This window comes from Armigeres subalbatus, chromosome 1, assembly GCF_024139115.2.
Source record: "Armigeres subalbatus isolate Guangzhou_Male chromosome 1, GZ_Asu_2, whole genome shotgun sequence".
Classification (NCBI taxonomy): Eukaryota; Metazoa; Arthropoda; class Insecta; order Diptera; family Culicidae; genus Armigeres; species Armigeres subalbatus.
In genome coordinates this window covers 303,254,660-303,275,667 of record NC_085139.1, presented here as the reverse complement: position 1 = coordinate 303,275,667, position 21,008 = coordinate 303,254,660, and the positions used below count along the sequence as shown (strand labels likewise).

Below are 21,008 nucleotides of genomic sequence, written 5' to 3'. Positions count from 1 at the left end.
GCAATGGTCCTTGCAGATCAACTGCGGTTGGCCCCGAAACGGATACAACACAGTCATCCGCAAGCTGTCTTAACGTGCAATTTTCCATGAGACATTCATCAATGTCTCTGACATAAAAATTGTAAAGAAGGGGGCTCAAACATGAGCCCTGGGGGAGACCCATGTAACTAATTCGTGAAGTTGTCAAGTCACGATGAGAAAAACTCATACGCTTCTCTGACAACAAATTGTACAAATAGTTGTTCAAAAGTGTTGAAAGTCCACACGCGTGGAGTTTGTCAGATAAGACATCGACGCAAACTGAATCAAAAGCCCCCTTAATGTCCAAAAATATTGAGCCCATTTGCTCTTTTTTAGCGAAAGTAATCTGAATTTCTGAAGAAAGCAGCGCAAGACAGTCGTTCGTTCCCTTTCCCCTACGGAAACCAAATTGTGTATCTGACAACAAACTATTCGATTCAACCCATTTGTCTAGCCGGAAGAGAATCATCTTCTCCAACAGCTTCCGAAGACAGGAAAGCATCGCGATGGGGCGATACGAGTTACAATCCGACGCGGGTTTTCCGGGCTTCTGGATGGCTATCACCCTCACTTGCCTCCAATCATCCGGAACAATGTTGCACTCCAGTAATTGATTGAACAAGCTCAATAAGCGCCTCTTCGCGACGTCTGGGAGGTTTTTGAGTAAATTGAACTTGATTCTATCCATCCCAGGAGCGGAATTGTTACATGAAAGGAGAGCAAGCGAGAATTCAATCATCGAAAACGGGCGATCTATATCATCCCTGTTAGCAAAAGAATCACGTGACCCTTTCTTCACCGGCACCGAATCCGGACAAACTTTTTTTGCGAAGTCGAGTATCCACCGCGACGAGCTTTCACGCTCTTCGTTTACGGACGACGCGTTGCGCATTCTTCTCCCGACGGTCCACAGAGTTTTCATTGAAGTCTCGCGCGATAAACCTTCAACAAAAGTGCGCCAATATCCGCGTTTCTTCACTTTGACCAGCTTCTTGAACTGGATCTCGAGCGCGATATATCGTTTGTGAAGTACGATCGAACCGTGTTTCGAAATTCTTTAAACGCGCCAGATTTCTCACGATAAAGTTGTGTACACTCGATATCTCACCACGGACTGTATGGTTTCCTACGAACCGAAGCTCCTGGCACCGGCCGGCGTTGTGCCTGAAGAGCGCTGTCAAGGATCAACTGTGATAGAAACTCGTACTCTTGTCGCGGAGGAAGCGAATCTATCGACTGTACACCATTAATGATGGCCTCCGCATATTTTCCCCAATCGATGTGCTTTGTGAGGTCATATGAGAGGTCGATAGAAACAGATGGATTACGTCCATTGGAAATCGAGACTTCGATCGGCAAATGATCACTACCATGGGGATCTTGGACCACCTTCCAAGTACAGTCCAACGATAATGAGCTCGAACAAATGGAAAGATCTAGACGGCTATCTCTTGCTGGAGGAGCCACTCGTGTAACTTCTCCTGTATTCAAAATTGACATATTGAAGTCGTCGCAGAGGTCGTATATCATTGATGAACGGTTGTCGTCGTACAGTTCCCCCCAGCCTGTTCCGTGGGAGTTAAAATCTCCCAGGAGCAACCGTGGCTCGGGCATAACCGAGCAGATGTGCGAGAGATCTCTGCGAGATATCGCGGTGTTTGGAGGAAGATATATCGAGGCGATACTGAGGTCTTTTCCTCGAATAGTCACCTGACATGCGACGGCTTCGGTGCCTGACATCGGAGCAAGATCGACTCTATAGAAGGAGTGTTGTTTTTTGATCCCTAACAGCACCCCTCCATAACGATTTGCCCGATCGCGACGAATTATGTTGAAATCCGGAAAATGAAGGTTCACATCTGGTGTTAGCCATGTTTCACACAAAGCGAAAACGTCGCATTGTAATTTGTTAACTAAAAATTTGAAAATATCTAATTTGGGAAGAATACTTCGACAGTTCCACTGTAGAATCGAAATCATGTTACCCTTATTGACTAAGTTAGCCATCGAAGGATACGAATAACTCGAAGAGGGGCATTTTCTGCTTCAGCTGCTTCAGGAGAGGAGTCATAATAGGAAGAACGGCTTTGACCATGTTCTTCACGGGGTCGGAAGCATCAAAGAAGTTGAGGATGAGTTCCACGATGCCAGAAAGCGTGAACATTGGAGCGCTCGGATGTTGTCCCGTTCGCTCTCTATGCTCTATTTCTGGTGGAAAATGTGAAAAACTTGGGACATCAGGGATTTTTGATGTTCCTGGAAGTGGAGGAAACTCTCGTTCATCCTGATGTGAAACCACAAAAGTTGAACGTTTCTGAGCATTTCCGGCCGCTTGCGATTTGACCATGTTGGAATGGGACTCACTTTTAGGCTGTTTTCTAGGCTTTTCGAGGGTCGCTGGCTCTGTTTTACTCTTTTCCTCGTTGAGCCTTTGAAAACAAAGGGAACCCCATTTCCAACTTCAGAGTCAGAGCTGCCTTGATCGTCCAAAGGAAGAGACGAGTAGATGGTGTCAGAAACAACCGGTGAAGCGGCCTTCCTCAGCATCTCGGCGTAGCTTCGTCGAGAACGCTGCTGAAGAGACCGTTTCTGGTGAATTCGCTGCTGTATGTACGTTGGGCAAGCTTCGAGAGCATGCGGAGGGCCTTCGTTGCAATAAACACATTTCGGCGCCGTCTTGCACGCGCCATCCACATCTTCTCTCCGCACGATGCACAGCGAGGTTTATTGCAGCAGTACTGAGCGGTGTGGCCCAGCTGCTTGCAATTAACACAATTCATCACCTTCGGTACATACAGCCGAACAGGTAGACGAAGTTTTCCAATCACCACATAATCAGGCAGTGCGGACCCGGAGAAGGTCACACAGAAGGAGTCTGAAGGCGAATAAACTCGATTCTCCCCTCCTGCGACACTGAATACATTTGTTTGCAGTCCAGTATCTTAACAGGAGGCAGAGAAGCATTTTTGAAACGGCCGCAACCCTGTTTCAAATCATCGCAAGTCATGCTCCCCTCTGTGATCACTCCCCCGATCTCACACACTGCTGATGGAAGATAAACCTTATATTCTAGAGTGAAGAACTCAAAGGTGGCAATCTCGTTGGCCTGTTTGCGATCAGAACAAGTGACGCGCAGCTTACTAGGCCCAACCATGTCAATGGTTGTGACAGACGAGAATCGCTTTTCCAGATCTTTACTGATCTGACTGATTATTATTATTATTTATTTAGTTAACATCTAAACAGATAACACTGAATCAACAATTTGACGCCACAATACACGGTTCGAGGCCGCATCTCTCCATCCTCGGATACGCCCCACGCTCGCCAAGTCGTTCTGCACCTGGTCTGCCCATCTCACTCGCTGCGCTCCACGCCGTCTCGTACCTGCCGGATCGGAAGCGAACACCATCTTTGCAGGGTTGTTGTCCGGCATTCTTGCAACATGTCCTGCCCATCGTACCCTTCCGGCTTTAGCTACCTTCTGGATACTGGGTTCACCGTAGAGTTGGGCGAGCTCATGGTTCATTCTTCGCCGCCACACACCGTCTTCTTGCACACCGCCAAAGATGGTCCTAAGCACCCGTCTCTCGAATACTCCGAGTGCTTGCAAGTCCTCCTCGAGCATTGTCCATGTTTCATGTCCGTAGAGGACAACCGGTCTTATAAGCGTCTTGTACATGACACATTTGGTGCGGTGGCGAATCTTTTTCGACCGCAGTTTCTTCTGGAGCCCGTAGTAGGCCCGACTTCCACAGATGATGCGCCTTCGTATTTCACGACTAACGTTGTTGTCAGCCGTTAGCAAAGATCCGAGGTAGACGAATTCCTCGACCACCTCGAAGGTATCCCCGTCTATCGTAACACTGCTTCCCAGGCGGGCCCTGTCGCGCTCGGTTCCGCCCACAAGCATGTACTTTGTCTTTGACGCATTCACCACCAGTCCAACTTTTGTTGCTTCACGTTTCAGGCGGGTGTACAGTTCTGCCACCTTTGCAAATGTTCGGCCGACAATGTCCATGTCATCCGCGAAGCAAATAAATTGACTGGATCTGTTGAAAATCGTACCCTTGTTGTTACACCCGGCTCTCCGCATGACACCTTCTAGCGCAATGTTGAACAACAGGCACGAAAGTCCATCACCTTGTCTTAGTCCCCGGCGCGATTCGAACGAACAGGAGTGTTCGCCCGAAATCTTCACACAGTTTTGCACACCATCCACCGTTGCTTTGATCAGTCTGGTAAGCTTCCCAGGGAAGCTGTTCTCGTCCATAATTTTCCATAGCTCTACGCGGTCTATACTGTCGTATGCCGCCTGCAATTCAATGAACAAATGGTGCGTTGGGACCTGGTATTCACGGCATTTTTGAAGGATTTGCCGTAGAGTAGAGTGGGGCAAGAGTGCGCGTGGGGTAAGAGTACGTTTTCGATTTTTTGTAGTAATAAAAAAAGATAAACTAGCAGTACTGCATCAGTTTGACAGGTATTCTGGCCAACTATTATCATGTGTAATTGTAAACGATTTGAATAAACAACAAGGGAGATATGGAGTTAAATAACTTTTTGGTCATTTTGCTAAAAATAATTGGATTTCCGCAACTAGTATTTCATTACCATATATACGTTCAATCAGGTGAACATTATACCATTTCGATAACCTATTGTATAGAGTTCTTTATGGTGCAGAACACCAATCCGGTTGGTTTTCCAAGAAGTCAAAACCATTACTTGAATAATTTTTGGGACTGTGGGGTAAAAGTACGCAGGAACCGGTGGGGCAAGAGTACGCATATGAATCTTCAAGTTATGATGTCAAACCCGTATATCCGGCCGAAATAAGACTTCTTCCAAAGCGTAAATATCCACAACTAAGAAAAAGGGGATAGAATTTGAACTTATTACAAGTTTTTAGGATAAGTTGAAGAAATTCGGTGTTAGAAAGGACTTTGCGAACAAAGCACTAAAGCGAAATAATGAAATTGTATTAGGACTTGTTGTACACCTAAACATAGTACGAAAACACAATTTCATCTAAATGATAATTTCTTTTAATCAAAAGAAACATTCATAAATTACGCAACGTTTAGCTGGGAGGGGTTGTGAGATGTGTGACGATCCATATAATTTTTAGAGGATTCATACAAATAGTGTAAGATAGGGGGGGAGGGGTGATGAAATAGCCAAATTTTACGTTACGTGATTGGTGGACTTTCTTTATGGAAAATGCCTTTGTATACGCCACGCGAAACCTGATATATATTTTTACCTCTGTAGTTTTTTTTATATATAAAAACAATGGTTTTTCGTATGAAAGTGCACATTTTTAGGACCCCCTCCCCCTTTAAGAGTTACGTAATCTTCAAACATTCCCTAATATATGCTCATTAAACATCAATTAAATGTTATTAACTCTTATTTGTAGTAATATATACTTAAAGCACATGATTGGATAAATGCGTACTCTAACCCACCCGATGCGCACTTTTACCCCACCGGTGGGGTAAGAGTGCGTTTTTCACTTGTCTTGCAATAAGGGTTCTACTAAAACGAATCTCAATAATTTCAATATTTTTTCCACTGGGTAACATAAAGGAAGAGTATATGAATCATCGACACTGATTTGATATGCAGAAGCTTGCTTCATAAGAGCCACATGATCGATTGAAAACTAAGTGCGTACTCTTGCCCCACTCTACTCTACAGTAAAGATCTGGTCCGTTGTCGAGCGGCCGTCAACGAAGCCGGCTTGATAACTTCCCACGAACTCGTTCACTAATGGTGACAGACGACGGAAGATGATCTGGGATATCACTTTGTAGGCGGCATTAAGGATGGTGATCGCTCGAAAGTTCTCACACTCCAGTTTGTCGCCTTTCTTGTAAATGGGGCATATAACCCCTTCCTTCCACTCCTCCGGTAGCTGTTCGGTTTCCCAGATTCTGACTATCAGTTTGTGCAGGCAAGTGGCCAGCTTTTCCGGGCCCATCTTGACCTTACCAGCTGCTTTATTGGTCTTTAGCTGTTGAATGGCATCCTTAACTTCCCTGATCTGACTGATATTCAATCGTTTGCCTTTGGATCGGAAAAAAACAACGTATGGCCCACTAGAGTTGGGAGGGTAGGCCTTGTGGCGGGGAATCGTAGGGGAAACAGCGTTGCTAGTGTCTACTCTCTTATTTTCCGTTAGACCAGAATGCAACATGGTACCATCAGACTGGGAGTACAATAAACCCCCGCCATTCTCGCCTTCGCTCATTGCGGACACGAAGTGACCCGCGGGAGCGAGGCACACACTATTTAAAATTAACACTTACTACTGGGAGAGAGAAAAAAACAACTAACACAAAAATAATGATTTGAAATACAGGGGAAAGACGAGAGAATAAAAAAAAAACTAATCGAAAAGATTGTGGGAAGGGGAAAACAGCAGAAGAAACTTTCTATACTTATCTCTAATACTACAATGTCGCCAACGCCGGTTGTTGCGGCTCACACTTGACTGGACGGACGACCACTCGCTCAGCGCTGCAGCTGGGCTGTTGGACGCCGCGGGGTGGCGGGACGCCGGCGGTTGAAACGAGCGATCGGGGATGACGATTTTTGTTGGCTTTGCTCACCACGTGGTACTGACGGTGTGGGGCGATGAATTATTCACTTGCGGATGGACGCCGATTAATAACGAAAAAACTTCCTTGCGTAATTGACGCAATCTACTGCACTTCCACTGAAAAAAAACCTACGGCAAAAACCTACGGCAAAAACCTGACTGTCCAGGCAGTGGCGTAGCCAGGGGGGTGGTTTTGGGCATAAAACCCCCCCCAGAGCCAAAATTTTCAGAAGAAATTTTTTTTTCCAAAAAAAAAAATGTTCGGGAAACCCCCCCCAGACCAATTTTCTGGCTACGCCACTGTGTCCAGGAAAACCCGAGGAAAACCGACTGTCCGTGGAGAAAACGACCGTCTCTCACGGCTGTTCGACGTGGAATGATTGTTTAATTGTAAAAAAAACCCAGATTAATCCACATAGCGTTGGTGGTGCCTTTCTCGCATTTAGTTAGGACATCCACCTTATATGGGGTTTATATGGTCCGATGTACCATTTTCTTCATTACTTTGAAACGCAACGACCGATCGTTATTAAATTCAATAGTGATCAACAAGGCTTTGTCCCCTGTCGAATGAAACTTGTTGCGAGAAAATCGGTTAAGGATTACTATACGAAAAGTTGTCTAATGTTTTTTATAGCTTTTGTGCACACACATACACACATATACACACATACATACACACGGACAGACAGACATGTGCTCAGCTCGTCGAGCTGAGTCGATTGGTATATAATACTATGGGTCTCAGAGGCTTCTATAAAAAGTTCATTTCCAGAGTGAAATGATAGCCTTTCGGTACAACTTAGTTGTACGAGAAAGGCAAAAACATAAAAAAAAATCTACAGTTGGCGTGAAAATTATCCAACCACGTTCTACTCAGCAAATGAATAAACTGGTAATCACAATCAAGCACTAACAGTTGATTAGAACTTTTACACAAAGGTAGTTTAAATTGCAAGACATACTCATTTTAGCTCATCACTGTTACCGAAGAGCTACAGTCAACCTCCATCTGCACCAAATTATTTTCAATAGAAACATCTGGCAAACAGGAATTACTAGAATTATTGATGGAAGAAATATGCATACATTCCAATTCGAAATCATTTGCGTCATTGTTATATGGGTTATATTGGTGTCAGGTACCCCGATCGAATAGAGATCGGTACAAGAAAGCAAGAGCAGCCGAAAAACGAACCCACCGCAGGAAGAAAAAAGAGTACGAAGAACAAGTTAATAGTGAGGCGCAGGAAAAAATGGAGCAGAACGATATGCGGAGGTTTTATGAGTCTGTCAATGGCGTGCGGAGAAAGACAGCGCCATCTCCCGTCATGTGCAACGACCAACAAGGGAATTTTCTGACAGATAAAACTGAAGTGGCTGCCAGGTGGAAGCAACACTTCGAGACTTTGTTGAATGGAGGAAGTGACGGTGCATCGGTGAACAGAATAAATATTAGCGACGATGGACAAGCTGTGGAGTCACCTACACTAGATGAGGTTAAAAAGCTGTCAAAGAGCTGAAAACAATAAGGCTGCGGGAAGGACCAGCTCCCGGCTGAACTTCTCAAACATGGCAGTGAGCAGCTTTATGAAGTTCTGCACCATATTATGTCGAAAATATGGGAAGACGAGGAAATGCCTGCTAGCTGGTTGGACGGCCTCATTTGCCCTCTCTTTAAGAAAGGGCACAGACTGGAGTGCTCCAATTACCGAGGAATAACCCTCCTTAATTCGGCGTACAAAATTATGTCCCGTATTCTGTTCAACAGATTGAGACCGCTTGAAGAGTCCTTCGTCGGCGAATACCAAGCAGGTTTTCGTGAGGGCCGATCAACGACGGATCAAATGTTTGCCCTGAGACAAATCCTTGATAAATTCCGGGAGTACAACTTGCAGACACATCATCTGTTTATTGATTTCAAGGCGGCGTACGATTCAGTGAAACGGAATGAATTATGGCAAATTATGCTTGAACATGGTTTTCCGGCGAAACTGATACGGCTGATTCATATAACGTTGGACGGATCGAAATCAAGTGTAAGGGTTGCGGATGAAATATCGACGTCATTTGTTACCTTAGATGGATTAAAGCAGGGTGATGCACTCTCGAATCTACTGTTCAATATAGCGCTCGAGGGAGCGATTAGGAGAGCTGGTGTGCAAATAAGCGGTACCATTATCACAAAATCGCATATGCTCCTGGGATTTGCGGACGATATCGATATTATCGGAATTGATCGCCGTGCCGTGGAAGAGGCTTTTGCGCCTTTTAAGAGGGAGACAGCGAGGATTGGACTCACGATCAATACCAGCAAAACGAAGTACATGGTCGCTGGTAATCAACGTGGGTTCATTAGTGGTGGTGGTAGCGAAATAGTGCTGGATGGTGAAAAATTTGAAGTGGTAGAAGAATTTGTGTATCTTGGAACATTAGTGACGTGAGATAATGATGTTACCCGCAAGGTGAAAAGGCGTATTGCAGCTGCAAATAGGGCTTATTACGGACTTCGTAACCAGCTTAAGTCCCGTAGTCTGCAAACGAAAACAAAACTCGCGCTGTATACTACTCTGATTCTTCCGGTGGCTTTATACGGCCATGAGACATGGACGTTAAAGGAGGCTGATCGGAGAGCTCTCGGAGTGTTTGAGCGTAAGGTGCTGCGGACAATACTCGGCGGTAAACAGGAGAACGGCATCTGGCGGCGTCGCATGAATCACGAATTGTACCAGGTGTATAAAGGGCTGGATATTATTAAGCTTATACAACACGGCAGACTACGGTGGGCTGATCACGTTGTTCGTATGCCGGAAGAACGTCAAGCGAAGATAATATTTAGTAGAGAACCCGGAAGAGGCCGCAGGCTTCGTGGAAGGCCGCGTACACGATGGCTTTTTGCAGTTGAAGAGGACCTGAGGGCGCTCAATGTTCAGGGCGACTGGAATCGATTGGCCCAGGATCGAGTCCAGTGGAGAAGGATACTCCATTCGGCGTAGGTTCATCGAAGAGCTGTAGCCTATCAAGTATCAAGTAAGTATATGGGTCACAATCCATTTCCCTCAAACTTTCCTGTTGCTCGGACAAGCTATCCGGAATCGGACTAGGTTTTTGGATGTAAACATGGTTAGCTTCATCGTTCCTATCTTGCTTGAGTTTGTAGCATCTTCTCCGCACGTGTCCTCGTTGTCCACAGTAATTACAGATACGCTGATCCACAATCCGTTGGTTTCCATCTAATTTGCTTCGTCGATAAGATGTACTTACAGACATTCTAAATACTCACGTTCCTCTCATATGAACGTGTACTATGCACATGTGGAAGTATTGGCTTGAGAAATGGATTGCGAGTGATTTGACTATGCGTCCAATTTGGGAATCTTGAGCTCGTTCAGTAGCCGCTAGGTTGCGAAGGCCGACGGAGGTCCTTCGTAGCTTAGTTGGTTAAAGTACCAGTCTAGCGTACTGTAGGGTCATGGGTTCGAGTCCCTTCGAAGGGAAAGTGGTTACCTCCAATATATTTTCCAAATCAATATCTTCCCCATATCGTACAAATTCACATATGAGTTTTCACAACATTGTAAATTAATGTCCAAGTCGGGTGGTTTAATCCCTGGAAATAGGCAATTAACATTGATTGAACTGAAAAAACAATGTTTTTTTAATAACTCCGGAACACAATGACCGATTGGGAAAATTTTCAATAGTGAAAGCGGTTTTGGAGTGATCCTATAGCCTTTACGTATACTTAGTATACGCGAAAGGCAAAAATGTATCAACGTTGGACCAAAGTCACAATTCGCTAGTTGGAATTAGACTGCCCACAATCCAACCAAGGGAAGTTTCTTGCAGAGCAAATGCACAGGACCGGGTACGTTGAATCCAGGATTAGTCAACTTGATGGTTTCCGGTATGTTCAACTGAGAGGCTTCGCTGCATTGGAAGTAGATAGGGCCCACTTTTCTGTAACGTGTTTTAATTCTCAGTCACTCTCTTGACCACTTCACAAACGCATAAATCAGCGTCCGTTATCCAATTGCACTTTTATTTTTGATAGACAGCATGTTGAACACCGCGTCGATATGCTTGTCAACGATAATCTGTTTGTCTTCAAAACGCTCATCCAGCCTTTCCCAGGCAACGATCGATGTCCTGATGTCCTGGTCTATCTGCAACTGCATCACAAAAGCAACTGCTTTATCGCCGGAGGTTCTTATCGTAACGTGCCATCAAGCTTTCAAACATATTTCTCAGCCCCATCAGCTTTCCTTCGAAATTTAAACCGCGGCCGCAGCACCATGAAGAGCAACTTAATGACAATACGGCAAGAAATCGTACTTAGTTTTGACTCCACAAGACACTTCGATCGAAAGAGAAAAAGCACAGTCGTACCAAATAGACCAACCATTTACAAAAAGCTCATTAGGCCCGCAGTCTTCCACGGACAACAGACGACCAACTTTAACTTGGTTGCTTTAGGGGAAAAGTGTTTCGCACCCATCAATTAGGATCTCTTTCCAAAATTGTGTCGTCTCTTGATCCGAGCTGTAGGTCATTTTTTGGCTGATTCAATGTAGATATCTTATGTTTCGCCCCAATGCATTCCAGTGTTTTTATCCATGGTTGATTTAACTAACCTGCTTTTCTTCGTAACTGTTGTCAGATCTCGTATCTTCAGCTTGATAAGTCACACGGTCGACGCAGACCAACACAGTAGACCTTGCAGCAGTTCCAAGGAATTTTCTTTCCTAGTAAAATTAGTATTGCACATTGGTTTGCCTTTTAGGATCACTCTTATGTTTTAGAGTAACGAATCTAGCGGCTTTATTGATAAACACATAAACGAATTTCCTACATGCGATTTGTTATTTTGTATTCTTCCTATTTTTGCAGTGTTTAAAAGTTTTCATACGAGGGTTATTATACGTAGTGAGGACTATCATATTATATAAGATGTTTGATAGTTTTTTATATTAACTCCAACCACAATTACTACACTGGAAACTTGAAGTGCAAACATGTTCTTTAGATCAACGAAAATATACGATCGGTCGTTTATTAATATTTTGGCTACACTAAAGTATAACATCCCAGTAATAGTAATTTTACGAAATTATGATTAACAATAAAGCAATCTTAAAATAAACCTGAATTGCAAATATGTGTAATAGTCCTAAATGTCGATAAAGAAAAAAAAAGGAAATTTAAAAAATTCTAATCCAGAAATATAAAACTACAAATCACACAATCCTATATACAACGACCTTCGCAAGTCACCCCCCGTGCACACGACGTTCAGTTGACAACGGCGGATCGTTTGTCGCGGTTCTTGCCCCTGCTTATGGTGCGCGCCTTGAACGCCGCCGCATTGATGAACTTCTTTTCGGCCTTGGCCACCTTCTGACTTCGCTCGATTTCGTCCATTTTGGCGCCCAAATCGAGCACGTCCCGCAGGAACTCGTTCTCCGACAGGTGCACGTTCATTCCGAAGCCGAGCGCGTTGCGCAGACATATGTACTGGTGGTGCAGAGACCAGGTGTCCAGCAGCAGCGTCTCCTTGCCGAATTTGATCGAAATTTCCGGTGAAATGTCCTCCTCCAGGTAGCGGTGCACGTCGCGGAACGTGGCGCGCTGTACCTTGCGATCGCGCTTGGCACGGTACTTGTGCGCGTCGGTTGCAAGCTTCTGTGTAGCTTCGATCAGATCGCCCAGTTCGTCCTCCAGGAAGCTTTCATCGTGCGAGCGACCACTCTCCAGGATCAGGGCAATTGTTTCTCCAGCGATCATGCGAACATCTAGGTGAGGGCTTTGAAGCATTCCAACGAGCTTGTTGACCGAGGGAATCATGTGATTGTTACCGTTTACGAGCGACACCAGATCACCGGATGGGATCTGTGTGAGCAGGAGTGCCCATGCACTGAGGGCCGCACTGTGCAGAGATGCGGCATCTGCGTTGGCGCTGCTTGGGCTGCTGTCTCCCTTTAGGTAGCTTCCCGAGAAGATACCCTCGAAGGTTTTCATTAGTGGCAGTAGATCTCCGATGTCGTCAGTTCCGAGAAAGTTGAGCAAGCCGAGAGCCATGCAGCATTTGGCACGAGCATCGTACGAAGCGGACCCATCTTGGGCCGTTGCCAGAAGGACCGGTTTCAAAACATTCATCATCCCGTTGATTTCCTGGGCGCCTTCCAGTTGGATCACCAGCAGTGGAATGATCCTGGCGGCCCAGGCCTGTTCGGCTCCCTTGCCCTTCTTGATGGACTTTTCGATGGCATCCATCAGCGTCATCTTGCGGTCGTCGATGAAGTCCGGGATGTAGTGATGCACCAGGGTTTCGTTGATCACTTGGAATGCGTTGATTCTGGTCTGGAGCGATTTGTCCGAGGCATTCTCGATGGCTTGGAGGAGCTTTTCCTCGTACTTTTCGAAGCCGCTGCCATTCTCCGCCTGGGACGAGTCTCCGTCGGTGTTGTTGTTGTTGTTGTAGCCATCGTTCAGCGTTTCCGACTGGCACGAGTACACGCTGGCGTTGTCGTTGGATGTGTCGTCGTCGGATTCGTTGTTGTGATGGGAATTGCCATTGGCTGGAAACGAAAGAGATTTTTTTGATTAGTATTTATGGTGATTATTAATGATATATCGTATTGGCGAGTTAAGTAAAGAGGTGTGGCCCGAGTGACAGATTTATCTAAAATAAACCACGAAAACGTCTGTCAGAAATATATCAACTGAAACTTCCTAGAAGCAAAATTTTGCTCCATGAGAAACTTTAGATTCCTTAAAAATAAACGAATAACAAATTCGTTATGTAATAGTTTGGTATTGAAGTAACTGGAAGTGTACAATTTATTAATGTTTTCGTATAGTCATTTCACAACGTACAACTCATTTTACTTTTTCTCGCTGAAACGAGAGATTAGGTAGCATTGATGAATCAGTATCTGCGACCAGCACACTTTTATGCGCACGAACCGAACATTCATGCAAATGCTACGCAACGGGCGGCACGAGACTCTCACACAGCAACAACCAAACAGTCTGCGCCCGAAGAAAAAGATTGTTCAAGACTGTGGCCCGAATAAAAAGCAGAACACGATCAGTAACATCACTATAAAAGGAATAAATCTATTTAATAGAGGCAAAAAGTTTTAATAGTACGTCTGCCAACAAACCATAGTAGAAGTGATCCCATCCGTACCGTCTGCACAACACTCGAGAGAAGACGGAGTTTTAAATTTACTTTTCTTCCGTTAGTGTGAAAGCAATCTTTAACAATGGCACAAGCATCGCTGAAAGATTACGAGAAACGCGCCTTCGAGATTATCCCGCGCAATGCGCTTGACTACTATCGAAGCGGCGCCGGTGACGAGCTGTCTCTGCGTTTGAATCAGGTTTGTTTCGACCGACTGCGTATTCGGCCACGTGTTTTGAAAGGTGCCGCGCAGCATGATTTATCGGTGAGCGTGTTCGGCGATCGCTTCTCGCTGCCAATCGGAATCGCGCCAACGGCGATGCAGCGGATGGCTCACCCGGACGGAGAGCTGGCCACTGCCAGGGCCGCTGCCAGCCGGGGAGTTGCGTTCACGTTGAGTACGCTCGCGACCAGCTCGATGGAGCAGGTGGCTGCCGCAGCTCCCGGATCGCCCAAGTGGTTCCAGCTGTACGTCTATCGCGATCGGCAACTGACGGAGAGCTTGGTCAGGCGGGCAGAAAAAGCCGGATTCAAGGCCATCGTACTGACCGTCGATGCTCCTGTGTTCGGAATGAGGAGAGCCGATATCAGAAATAAGTTTTCGCTGCCACCGCATCTGATGTAAGTGTGAGGGGAGTATAAGCGTAAGGTATGCGTTAAATAACGACATCGTTATCCTTTCCAGCTTGGCCAACTTTGAAGGCAATCTCGCTACCGGAGTACGAAGCCAAGGTGGTTCGGGGTTGGGCGAGTACATAGCGGAGAGAATAGATCCCACTCTTTCCTGGGATGATGTGGAATGGTTGACCAACTTCACCAGCCTTCCGGTGATAGTGAAAGGAATTCTTACCAAAGAGGATGCCATCCTTGCAGCTGACATGGGTGTTGAAGGCATCTGGGTGTCAAACCACGGAGCTAGACAACTGGATTCAGTTCCGGCCTCGGTAGGACTATTTACCAAGTTTTGCGATATATAACAATTTATTAACATTCTTCATACATTTATTAGATCGAGGCACTTCCGGAGATAGTAAAGGCAGTCGGTGATCGAACAACCATTGTCATGGATGGAGGAATTACTGGAGGAACGGACGTATTCAAAGCCATTGCGTTGGGCGCCAAAATGGTACTGTTTGGAAGGCCCACACTGTGGGGTTTGGCTGTTGATGGGCAACAAGGTGTGGAACAGATTTTGGATTTGCTGACAAAAGAGTTGGAAATTACAATGACGTTGGCAGGCTGTCGATCGATTAAAGACATTACCATAGATCATGTTGTGCATGAATCGTTTTACGCTAAGTTGTTACCGTTAACAAGGATTGATGAACTGAAATATAACTAGTTTTAAAGTGACAAATGTTATCAAATTAAATTTGCATATTGCAAAAAAAAAACAATTCTATCACTTCTACACCCATCAAGAGAATGGAAGATTTTTCTACGGTTCGAGGTCAGAATAATTCACAGATTTTGGTAGAATTTGACAATCATTCATGTATAGCATTAAAAGTTAGATAATGTTGAATTGTTGAACGAAATTATTGTTATGTTGACCCATGTCCAGGATAGGGCTATCCTTAGTGCTATGTACTCGTTATCGAATAGCTAAAAGGGATTTTTTCTATTACCATACAAGTTTTGAGTAAAAGTCTCAGATTGTTTTTCCACTAGCAGTGTTTATAAATATACGCAGAAAAATAAAATAAATTTTAAAAATCTGAGTTTCCTATTTTTTGGAAGATTCCTGTGCATGTTTTTGTTGTTTTTGAGATGACGCCTGTCGGTGTGTATGTGCGCAAAAGAAAACTTACTCATCGTTTAGGCACTTATTTTGAACCGATTTGCTTGCAACAAGTTTCATTTGACGGGGAATCCTGTTCGATTGTTTTCATCTCACTCAAGTTTTTTTTAGTTTATCTAATGCACGAGAAAAACATAAACACCGTTATGGCCAATATGAAGCAATGTAGAAAGAAAGCAGTTTTCCAATCAAAACTTTTGAAAGCTTCATTTAATCTATAAAGTATTCACTAGGTACTTTTTCGCCGTTCCTGGGTTTGGGTCAATTTTGCGCCGTACGAGCCGATTATTTGAAAATCAGAACTCAAGAATTTTCCAAATGTTGAACGGCTAATTTCTTCGCCTATTGTGGAACGCATGTGCATTTCTTATGGGTGATCAACAATATGCAAGCATTGTGTCGTATCGTGTCGTAAATAAACAGTTTTGTTTGTGAAAATTTAAGCAAATTTTCTAAAAAATATAAATAAGAAATGGATTATTTCTTACATAACCGTTAAAAAAAGCCATAACAATAAAAAGAAATTCTTTATTTTCTTTCTGGAATAGATTTTATTGTAATATTTTTTTTTTATTTCACTTAACGATAAAGCATTTAACTCTCATTTTTTCCTAATGCAAGCTTTTTTTTTCAACCAGAAAGGATCCTTTTGGTTTATAAATACCATTGGTATATTTTCGTATATGGGGGTCTCCAGTAGCCTTGCGAGCAAAGGCGTAGGATTGCCAATCCGGAGATGGCGAGTTCGATTCTCGGTCCGGTCTAGGATGTTTTCGGGTTGGAAACATTCTCGACACCCTGGGCATAGTGTATCCATTGTACTTGCCACACAAGATACATACTCATGCAATGGCGGGCATAGAAAAGCTTTCAATTAATAACTGAGGAAATGCTAATAGAATACTAAGTTGAAAAGCTAGGCCAAGTTCCAGTTGGAATGTAGAGCCATGGAGAAGAAGAAGAAGAAAATATTTTCGTTCCTTGGTAATATAAAGCCATGCTATACTTTCTGGATTTTCTGTCGAATCTGAGAATTTATTACCAAAATGCTTCGTTCGTCTTTTGGAATAAATAAATGATACCTTTTTCTTGATTGATTACTTGTGAGGGAAGTCAGAGTGTAGGAATATAGCCATAGATCAAATAAGAACACGTCTGTCTTGTACGATGTTCAGATAGTGAATGAAAAAACAATTATTTATTTGCTATACATAGGTAGTAACAGTTTGGTAATCATGACATGCTTGTGAATCCTGTATCGTCGCTGACTCCTACACTCCTCCTCGACGGCAGGACTCCAGCAGCTTCCCGTAAATATTTCAACTTGATGGCTTGGAGTGGCTTCATCATCATATCGGCCACCATTTCTTCGGTGGGGCAATAACGAAGTTCAATTTCTCCATTTTGCTGTAACTCCCGGACATAGTGATATTTGGTTTCAATGTGTTTGGATCTACGTCCCACGGTTGGTGAAGTAGACTGTTTGATACAACCTTGATTGTCTTCGTATATGATTACCGGCATTTGAATTTTCACAGAGAAGTCTTCTAGTATGCGTTGAACCCACCGGAACTATTGACAACATTCGGCAAGTGCCACATACTCGGCTTCGGTACTACTCAAAGTGACACAAGTTTGCTTCCTTGCGCCCCAACTTATTGATCCTCCGGCAAAACGAAATATGAATCCTGAGGTAGATTTTCTGTCGCTTGAATCTCCTGCCCAGTCCGCATCAACGTAGACATGCAACGGAGAATTGTCCAGACCTAGCACTAGCTCGTTGTCCATTGGATTTTTGAGATAACGTAGAATTCTCTTGGCTTCTACCCAGTCCGCTTGAGAAGGCTTACTTGTTTTTCGCCCCAGAATAGACACGCTGACCGCTATATCCGGACGTGTGTTAACGGCTACATACAACAATCCTCCGATTAGACTAGCATACTGTTTGTTGTTCGGCAAGTTGTCTTCATTCTCCTTCTTTGTTTGGATGTGGCCGGGACTCAGAGGAATTTTGGACGGTTTAGCATCTTGCATTCCAAAACGTTCCAAAAGCTTTTTGATGTATGCTTTCTGCTTCAAAGATACTCCATGGCTGTTTCTCTGTATCTCGATGCCCAAGAAATGCTTTATATCACCTAAAGACGTTATTTCGAAATGATTGCTCAAATTTTGAATTTATTCTTCATATTCTTCTTCTGTCTCACATGCCACCACAAGATCATCGACGAATACGACCAAGTAAGTAGACTTCTTGCCATTCTTTCGGACATACAAGCATGAATCATTATTTGATTGCACGAATCCCATCTGCTTGATCATTTTATCAAAGGTCTTATTCCAAACGCGTGCGGCTTGCTTCAGACCGTACAAACTCCGGCGTATATGACACACAAGATTACTGTCCGTGACGTTGGATCCCGGCGGTGATCGCATGTAAATATCTTCTTCCAGTATTCCGTGCAAATATGCAGTCTTGACATCAGCATGCTTGATAACTATATTTCTTTGACTTGCTACCGACAGCAATACTCGAAACGTCATCTGTTTCACTACAGGGGCAAACACTTCATCATAGTCGGTTCCATATTTTTGCGTGAACCCTTGCGCTACTAGGCGGGCTTTGTAGCGTACAACGTTACCATGCTCATCTTCTTTACGTTTGAAAATCCATTTTGATCCTATTGCTTTGCGTCCAGTTGGAAGTGGCATCAAGTCCCAGGTACAATTTTTGTTAAGCGACTTCAGCTCCTCCTCAATCGCCGCTTTCCATTGAACGCTCTCTGCACCACTGATAGCTTCGTCATAGCTTCTTGGCTCAGAAACGTGCTTCTGCTTTTTCGCCACGTTGGTTGTTTCTGTAAATCTGGCTGGTTTCACTCCTAGATTACTTCGTTGAGACCTTCGTACGGGTGTCACTATCTCCTCGGATGATGAAGTTAGGGTTTCTTCACCAGATTCATACTCTGATTCGCTTTCATATTCTCTTTCATCGTGGACTGGTTCATTGTCACTTTCTGAACTAACGCTGGACTCGACTTCAATCACAGTGTTATGCTTCATCTGCTTATGCTTCATCTGACTTCATTCTCTAGGAAACGCGCATCTCGACTAAAAACTATCTCATCGCTTGATGGGTTGATGAAGCGATACGCTTTATGGTTATCCGAATAGCCCACAAACGTCATCTTCGTGGATTTAGGTTCTAGTTTCGATCGCTTTTCTGCTGGAATATACACGTACGCCTGGCAACCAAACAAGTGTAAATGCGAAAGATCAGGTTTTTGTCCATACCTTAATTCATGTGGTGGCAGCTCATCAGATCAAGTTAGCAAGTTCTGTAAATATGTTGCTGTATTTATTGCTTCGGCCCAATAGCGGTAACCCAAACCTGCATCTAGCAACATACATCTTGCCATTTCTACTAGCGTTCTATTTTTCCGCTCAGCAACGCCGTTTTGTTGCGGCGTATAAGCAGTCGTAAACTGGGGTGTTATTCCTTTGGCTCGATAAAATCTTTCAAGCTGTTTGGATTTGTATTTTCTTCTTTGGTCTGATCGTATAGCAGCAGGATATCTTCCAAATCTGGTATGAACCATTTCTGCATAATCTTGAATTCGTTCGATAGCTTCTGATTTTCGTTTCAAAAAATACACTGTTGCAAAACGGCTGTAGTCATCAATCACCACCATAAAATACCGCGCTCCTCCTGGCGATACTGTATTCATTGGCCCGCATATGTCTGTATGGACCAAATCTGCTATCTTCGTGGACTGTGAGTGAGAATACTTCGGGAAAGGTAGTCGTGTCATTTTTCCTTCAAGACAACATTCACAAACTTCATGGATACAGCAGTCTCGTATAGAAATGCCGGTTGCAAGACCCAGTCGTTGGATTCCGTTAACGTCACGATGTCCCAGCTTACGGTGCCAGTTATGCAAGCAATCCTTTGGATGTTGTTTCGTAACGGCCATCACAACAGTCAGGGTTGCACCGAGTTCCAATCCTGCATTTGCCAAACGTAGGAACATATCCTCCATTTCATGTAGATGGCTTTCCATATCACCTCCATCAGTGTACGTAAGATTACAAATCTTCTTCAATACCGATACTTTGGTTGTCAATGATATCTTCTGATAGTGCTTTTTGAGTGTGTCCCAGATTTCCTTTGCGGTTTTGCAGTTTCAAATCAGGGACTGCTGCATTATTCCGACAAATAAGGATATTGTCCCTTGGGTTTTTGCGTCTCCATTCTTCCAAGCATCATTGACGGGCTCCGGCGGATTCCCGACAACATATTTCCATAATTCCTCTCGCATCAGAAGGCTCTTTACTTGGAAACTCCAGTTTTCATAATTTTTTTTTGTCTTTATTATCGAGCCCGAGGCTGGCTCGTCTCGTAATTTCATAATTTTCATTTCCAAGCCGTTCGATTCCGAATTTCTCCATTTTGATCTCCTCTGGCAAATCCAATTGCGCAGAATCTTGATCAGTCAAACTTTTATTTGTTTCAAAACTATTTAGTGAAAAAACGTTCTAGCAGGCCCATAACCTGTAGGAATATAGCCATAGATCAAATAAGAACACGTCTGTCTTGTACGATGTTCAGATAGTGAATGAAAAACAATTATTTATTTGCTATACATAGTAACAGTTTGGTAATCATGGCATGCTTGTGAATCCTGTATCGTCGCTGACTCCTACACAGAGCTGGTCGGACGCTCGGTGGCAATCGAGCCTCTATTGTCGTTGCAGTAGCAAAGCTGTTGTATTATTGGTACTACGTCCGTGTACTTAATGGAATAGTGTGGGTTCAAGTACCACCGACAGCCGAATCTTTTTTTCGCAATATTTCATAAAAACACCTTAAAATGGCAGACTTAACTATGTGTATAAAAATTTCCAAAAAATAAATGATACCCATTTTTTGTTCCAGAACAAGATTACAGAACCTTCCTTAACCCACTAACGCGTTGACAAGTGCTGTCTTATTTATTGGACGCTGGGGGGATGATATGAGTTAATCCTTAAAGACACAAGCAAGCGACCGACGCCGCTCAAAATAGTGACTTTAGTGACCAAAGTTCGTCATCAAGGGACCAAATAGTGACTTTCAGTTACAGAAAAAATGACCAAATAGTGACTTTCAGTTTCAGTTGCAAGTTCGATGAGACGAAGTCAAGCGTTTTTGGATCGAAGAAGAATCTTTTTTACAAATTATTTGTGACGGAAAACATCTTTCACTTGCCACTCTTTTCTCTTAGAACGAACTAAGAAGAGAATCAAAAATCGTACACGCTAACTTTTATCTACTCAGTGACTAAGTAAAATTGTATTGCCCTCTATTGCAAATCAAATTTTTAACGTAACTGGAAGTGAGCGAAACATGGTTATTA

At 43.8% G+C, this 21,008-nt stretch overlaps 2 protein-coding genes across 2 annotated transcripts in view; one reads left to right on the top strand and one right to left on the bottom strand.

Moving 5' to 3' along the window:
• Positions 1-11,399: 11,399 nt before the first annotated feature.
• LOC134207841 (interferon-related developmental regulator 2) overlaps positions 11,400-21,008 on the bottom strand; it is a 37,535-nt gene continuing 27,926 nt past the window's right edge. Inside the window, exon 2 of the mRNA XM_062683794.1 lies at positions 11,400-13,206. Coding sequence (XP_062539778.1) covers positions 11,921-13,206 — 1,286 coding nt within the window. The 3' untranslated portion in view covers positions 11,400-11,920. The remainder of the gene's footprint in view (positions 13,207-21,008) is intronic.
• Positions 13,545-15,542, top strand: LOC134216914 (uncharacterized). The gene is made up of 3 exons (XM_062695681.1): positions 13,545-14,435; positions 14,500-14,758; positions 14,824-15,542. The coding sequence occupies exons 1-3, from the start codon at positions 13,897-13,899 to the stop codon at positions 15,154-15,156; spliced, it is 1,131 nt and encodes a 376-aa protein (XP_062551665.1). The 5' UTR covers positions 13,545-13,896; the 3' UTR covers positions 15,157-15,542.